Below are 6,989 nucleotides of genomic sequence, written 5' to 3' on the forward strand. Positions count from 1 at the left end.
TCAAATCAGATTGGACTGTTGCTGAAGCTGCTATGGATTCAATGATTAAGCTTGTAGGGGAACTAGTTAGTCCCAAGGAACAACTTAAGTCGCCTTCGGTCAGGATTGCGAGGTGAAGGGTCTTCTCGACAAGCCGAGGGAGTTGATGATGTTCAGGTCGCAGCTATGGCGCAGCAAATTGCTGAACTTAATAGGAAATTAGCTGAAACTGAGGCAAGAAGAGTTGAGGAAAGTAACACCATGAAAGCGAATATTGAATTGCTAATGGCACAAGTTAAAAGCCACATCGCATGTGGACGTTTTGGTGTGCCCCCTTCTCCCCCTCCCTCTAACCCAGAAGATGATGATGACGGTGATTTCGTAGCCCGAACACCGGATGATCAGTTGTAGTAGTTTGAATTTAATAATGGACTTATGTTAAAACTAGTTAATGGTACTTTTGGTTGGTCATTTAAATATTTCAGAACTTTGAAGGTTTATTTAGATCGTATTTGATGTGTTTTATTATTACTTAGGATGATTTTATGTGTTGTAGCTCTTTTAGAATTGATTTGGAGCATTTTAATGCTAGTTTTGAGCAGCTTTTGTTATTGGTTTCTGAGCAGATTTTGGTACTGGTTTTTGTGCAGGTGTGGTTGCAGAAAATGCATGATTTGCATGCTGAAAATTTTCCAGAAAACCGTCGGAAAATCGACTCTGTCCGTCGGTTTTCTGGAAATTAATTTTGCAGATTTTCCAGAAAACCGACTCTGTCCGTCGGTTTTCTGGAATTAATGCTTATATTTTACAAAAAAACCGACTCGCTGTGTCGGTTTTATAATTAAAAATAAAAAAATTATATAAAAAAACCGACGCAGTGCGTCGTTTTTTCATAAAATATATATTATTTATATATAAGATAAAAAATCCGAATTTAATAAAACCGACCCTGTCCGTCGATTTTTTAATTTTTTTTTAATTTTTAAAAATATTTGAATAAAACCCGACGGACAACGCAACCGATGCTGTCCGTCGTTTTTCTGAAAGTGAGGCTATTAAAACCGACGGACGTTAAAATGTCGGTTTCCCGTCGGTTTGGTTTAAAAAACCGACGCTAGACGTCGGTTTTTGTCAACGATTTTTTCCGTTTTTTTAGTAGTGGTATTTTCATTGGACTTTAATTTAACCGGTAACACATGACACCATCCTATTGGGTCTTTTGTTTAACTTGGCGGGCCACGTCATTTATAACACGTGTCACCCTATCTCTCTCTATATATATGTGCACGTTCTAATTCCATTTTGTGTCTCATTCTATTTCAACATATCATTTGTTTCCACACGTCATCTTTTTAGACCATCCAAATTCCTCCCCGCTTCCGTTCATCACCCAACATGCAGAGGCTTGTAACAAGAAGTGCAAAGTGTGTGGGAGATGTACGAGGTTTATTAACACAACAACGTTGTTGTTATTCTCAATTAGGCTTAGCAACATCTAAAAAGGATGATGATCATATGATCATTAATCCTAAGATGCCTCACTTCGACTACTCTCCACCACCATATGATGGACCCACTGGCGATGAAATCTTGAACAAACGAAAGGAGTTTCTTAGCCCTTCTATGTTTCACTTGTATCAAAAACCGGTGAGTCTCTCTTTAATTACCTGATGATTAGTGATTTTTTTTTAAAAAAATATTCTTTTTGTGCCCGTGATACAGTTTGGATTTCGAGAATTAAAATTATTTTATTTTTGACTGTGAATTTTGATATACAGTCTTTAATTTTTTTTATAAAATAATTTATATATTTAGAAATTGCATAAAAATAATATAAGTAATAATAATTAACAATTAAAAATATTTAAAGGGCATAGGAATAAAATGGGTTAAAGATTTTCTTGATTGACTTTCAAAATCCGAACTATATTGGGATTTGGGACAGAGGGAGTACCTGATTGTTAGTGAAAATTTGAAACAGATTGAGAATTTGTACTGTAATTAAGTGGGTCTAACTAATAATTTGGGATTGAGACTAGTTGATTTTGTTGTTTTGAACATAAAGATGTAATGTTTAATGGTTTTGGTTGGGTTGGGTTGGGATGATTAATTAATGTTATCTAGCCAAGTTCTGGTTTTCGTCATGGTGTTCCTGCGCAGTTAACGTGACTAGATTCCTTTAATTTCTATTTTTCTTTTTGCTCATTTTTGTCTTTCTTTTTTACCTCTAATTAGTTATTTGATATATCTAAATAGCTATTTTGCTGTTTTTATTTTCCTTTCAATCAATCCTGCTTTGATTATACTTCTTTTGAGTCGAAGGGCTACCGGCAACTGCCAGGGGTAACCCCTCGTGGGATTACACTGGGTATCTTAGTTGTTGGCGTTGTTGTATATATCTAAATATAAGTTTGAATTCATGGATGTGTTTGCTAATCCCAAGCAAGTTGCAGTCGGGGAAATATTAAACAAAATAAAAATGAAAAGTACTACAAGTTCGCCGATGCTAAAGTGTCTATGCAAGAAAGCCTCGGTTAAATCTTGTTAGGCTTAAAGTTGAATCCAGCAAACTACTTTGAGGTCTGTTTTATATTCATTTTAATGTTCAGATTCAGTGTTACTATATATTGTACACGCCAGTTAACTACAGTTAGTACTAGTCCGAGAATTCCCTATTCAGTGTTCTTTAATTTCTTTTTGGTATTATTTACTGTATATTGAGATTGACAAGGTGCTTTAATTTGGGGTGATTGTGGTTATTATGTGCAGCTGAATTTGGTACATGGAAAGATGCAATACTTATTTGACAGCAATGGACGTAGATATCTTGATGCATTTGGAGGAATTGCAACTGTATCTTGTGGGCACTGCCACCCTGATGTGGTAGAGGCTATCGTAAACCAAACCAAACGCTTACAGCACTCAACTATCTTATACCTTAATCACGCGATTACTGATTTTGCTGAGGCACTTGCTTCTAAATTACCTGGTGATCTCAAGGTATTCCTTTACTCTTTGGCTTACAAGTTATTTTAACTTATATGCACAATACTTGTAACCGTCCATAAGAAGAGAGATCAGTAGCCTAGAAAATTAGGCAAGGTTATATGCTATAATGGATACACTTATAGTGTAATAAGTACTTGCAATTTCACTGTTTATACTTAATATCCATGTCTACAATCTTATCGTGACATATTATTGCTTTCCCAGGTTGTGTTCTTTACTAATTCTGGGACTGAGGCAAATGAATTAGCAATCATGATGGCAAGACAATACACCAATTGTCATGATATCATCTCTTTAAGGAATGCTTACCATGGAAATGCAGGTGTCACTATGAGCACCACCGGGCAAAGCATATGGAAGTTCAACATAGTACAGGTATAACAACATCCTATTCTGTGAATTGCTATTCCTATGTGTTTGCATTATGAATAACTATCAAGATGTCTTATGCAGAATGAATTTTCTTGACCATTTTAATGCGAAAAAATCACATGCCCTGTCTATGTAGGCAGCCGTCCAAGTATTTATCAGATAACTATTTATGAAGTTACCGTATAGGAGTTAATTGAGCATTCTGTTATATTACTTGGTATCTTATCATCATTATGTTGGATATTCTCCTTTGTTAGGTCTGATATTCAGTGGAATAATAGTGGGCAGCGGATGAAAATTGCCTCTATATAACAAGTTTAATGTTTCTATCCATTCTAAAGACATTAGATTATCTGTAACAATTGGAGTAATAGGGAACCTGCAATAGTGTTTGCTGGGAAGCATATGATGGCACCAGCATATGATGGTGCCATAATAACTCCTTGTTATGTTTATTACTCTGTCTCATGTTCACTTACTATTTACTTTGCTGATCAGAGTGGAGTTCATCATGCCATAAATCCTGATCCATACAGAGGTGTTTTCGGTTCTGATGGGGAGAAGTATGCAGAGGACGTTGAAGATCTTATCCAATCCGCAACATCTGGAAGATGTGCTGCTTTTATGTCTGAAGCTATACAGGTAATCATCCCTCAATGATTTTCCGTACAACATCGCGTGTATCATCCTCTAAATGTTCCTTTTTAAGTGTAGGGTGTTGGTGGGATAGTTGAATTGGCTCCAGGTTACTTGCCTGCTGCATACAGCACTATACGAAAAGCTGGAGGCCTTTGCATTGCAGATGAGGTTCAAGCTGGATTTGCTCGAACCGGAAGCAACTTCTGGGGATTTGAGAACCAAGGAGTGGTTCCTGACATAGTGACAATGGCAAAAGTCAGTCTCTTCAACAATGACAGTCTGCTATTTTCCATACTCGATTACAAAAGAAGACGTCCTTCTCTTTATAATTTGGCCAAAAATTAAGCTTCTTTTACTTCGTCATTTCCAGGGCATTGGAAATGGAATACCCCTTGGGGCTGTGGTAACAACTCCCGAGATTGCACGGGTCTTGACTCCTAGTCATCATAATTACTTCAACACATTTGGTGGAAATCCCGTGTGTACTGCTGCAGGACTTGCTGTCCTTAAAGTGATTGAAAAAGAGAAGCTTCAAGAAAATGCCCATGTTGTTGGTTCCTACTTGAAAGAGCGCCTTATGGATTTAAAAAATAAGCATGAAAGTGAGATTTTTTTCTCCTTTCACCCTTATGATTATTACCTCTACAGGAGGATGATCTAATCATTTTTATAAACGAACCACTGCATCTCTATCATTGTCATTTTCAATTGACTATGGCTTCTGCAATAATGTTTATGCAGTTGTTGGTGATGTGAGGGGAAGAGGACTGCTTCTAGGCGTCGAACTAGTCACTGACCGCAAACTGAAAACTCCTGCAAAAGTTGAAACTCTGCATATCATGGAGAAGATGAAAGGTAAGTTTCTTTTAAATCGTCATCCTTTTGTCCTGTCGTTAAATTAAACCTTACGTATTAACTTAGTTTATCTATTCGGTTTAAAGATATGGGAGTACTAGTTGGCAAGGGTGGATTTCGTGGAAATATCTTCAGAATTACTCCTCCACTTTGTTTCACTAAAGAAGATGCAGGTACTTTTTAGCTCTTAGAAGTACTTGATTGCTTCCAAATCTCTTCCTTCCTTTCTCAAAGGAAATTGGCTACTACATGTTTTCCCAATTCAAGCTTTACTCGGGCTCTTATATATCTAAAACTTCGATTGCAGATTTTCTAGTTGATGTCATGGATTGTGCAATGTCAAAGATATAATGGCTCCTCTTCACTACACGCGTACATGCGTTCAAGATACTACACTATAACAGTTTGGCAATTACATTATCTCGAATATGATAATGCCATAGTTAATGGAACTCTTTTATACAGCTTTTATCTTCATATGTCAGTTGAAATCAACAGCCAAATGTATCTGTATGGCCTACTTCAGTACGTACTGTACCAAACGATCATATAATATGTGAGTCAACAGCTCGTTGTCTCTGGAAATCCTGTCTTGTTTTTTCTTTATGTGCTAGCACATCATCTTATTATCACCTGCAATCATACCTCGAGACAATATTAGGACGATAATGTGCGTATACTGAGTCAAAACTAATAGCTTGTTTGGCTAAGCTTTTAAAATCAGCTTATTTTAAAAAATATTTTTTTTTCAAAAGTATTTTTTTGGCTAAAAGCAGTATGTGTTTGACCAATTAATTTAAAAAGTATTTTTGAGCAGCAATTAATATAAAGCCAAGCTTTTAAAAGTACTTCTTTGCGTATTTTTCTCAATAAGTACTTATCAAAAAAGTGTTTTTGGACAAAAGCTATTTTTTTAGCTTCTCAAAAACTGCTTCGGCTACTCATCAAAGCTTGGCCAAACACTTTACTTTTTAAAAATGAGCATTTATTGAAAAAATAAGTACTTTTGGAAAGAAAATAAGCTTGGCCAAACAAGCTATAACATTAATACCCTTGGTTTGTGTTCATATTTCATGATTTATCTGATGACTCAATAACTAGTTGCCTAAGCATCAGTGTCTGTAATGACATTATCAAACAGTGTAAACTCTCAAGATGAAAGACTAAGCAAAGTCTTCTCTACATTTTCCTCTAATTATACAATACCAAGAGACAGAAGTATATGAGAAGGGACTATAGTTGCAAAAATAATGACCTAATGTGACTTACTATTACACTCGAGTTACTATTAAAATCGCCTCAAAACAGAAGGCTCGTTTGGTTGCTGGGCAATGAGGAGTTATTTATGTAATAAAACTATCATTATTTTGATACTTCGTTTGGTTATAAAAATGGGGAAAGTTATCCTTCACATAGAATTTAATATAAGTTATATAATGTTTGGTTGATTTTTTCTCTTTATTTATGGAAAACATAACATCGCTAATGAAACATTTGGCTCAAGTTTTCTTTTCCACATAAGTAATACATGTTTAATTAAACTTTGCATAATTAATCTCTGCATTATTTATACATTAATAACTGATTCCTGCATTACTAATGTTTGCATAATTAATCTAAGCATTAGTAACACTTGCATTATTCTAGCGAAGAACTAAACGACCCCAAAGTGATTCCGAGCCCATAAGTGATCTTATAAAACAGGACCATATTGTCATATACTTCAAGTATATATTTGTTTAATCAATTTTGTACTCATTATCGATCAATCACGTTTCAAATCACATTTATCTGCTTTATGAAAGCTGTAACCTGCTGTTCGATTTAACTCGATACGGAGTTAGTACTCGAGGGGGAGTGTAGGGCTGTTTATTTTTATTAAAATTAAGACGTTTGAATTTGAATTCATATTTAAATATTAAAATATAAATATAAAATAATTAGATTGTTTATTTTCTAGATATTTAAATGCATTAAATATGCATCTTTATTTTAAATATATAAAATTTAAAAAAGAATAATATAATATTATATTAATAGAATATTTAAAATATTATACGGTGGTAGTGGTGGTCATTGGTGATTGTGGGTGCCAACAGGGGTGGTGGTGGTTAGTGGTACTGTTGGGTTGACAA

General features: G+C 35.0%; 1 protein-coding gene across 1 annotated transcript; it reads left to right on the forward strand.

Annotated features, from left to right (window-relative positions):
- The first annotated feature begins 1,275 nt into the window (after positions 1–1,275).
- LOC132606756 (alanine--glyoxylate aminotransferase 2 homolog 2, mitochondrial-like) lies at positions 1,276–5,439 on the forward strand. The gene is made up of 9 exons (XM_060320380.1): positions 1,276–1,626; positions 2,749–2,979; positions 3,193–3,363; positions 3,859–4,002; positions 4,075–4,254; positions 4,370–4,601; positions 4,741–4,854; positions 4,941–5,027; positions 5,162–5,439. The coding sequence occupies exons 1-9, from the start codon at positions 1,375–1,377 to the stop codon at positions 5,203–5,205; spliced, it is 1,455 nt and encodes a 484-aa protein (XP_060176363.1). The 5' UTR covers positions 1,276–1,374; the 3' UTR covers positions 5,206–5,439.
- Positions 5,440–6,989: the final 1,550 nt, after the last annotated feature.

This window comes from Lycium barbarum, chromosome 8, assembly GCF_019175385.1.
Source record: "Lycium barbarum isolate Lr01 chromosome 8, ASM1917538v2, whole genome shotgun sequence".
Lineage (NCBI taxonomy): Eukaryota > Viridiplantae > Streptophyta > Magnoliopsida > Solanales > Solanaceae > Lycium > Lycium barbarum.

Excerpts from the sequence above, each read along its gene's own strand:
- LOC132606756 (XM_060320380.1), top strand. The coding sequence starts at position 1,375 with ATGCAGAGGCTTGTAACAAGAAGTGCAAAGTGTGTGGGAGATGTACGA. Across the intron at positions 4,602-4,740 it reads TTTAAAAAATAAGCATGAAA|TTGTTGGTGATGTGAGGGGA; the intron begins GTGAGATTTTTT and ends ATGTTTATGCAG. Across the intron at positions 4,855-4,940 it reads TATCATGGAGAAGATGAAAG|ATATGGGAGTACTAGTTGGC; the intron begins GTAAGTTTCTTT and ends TTCGGTTTAAAG.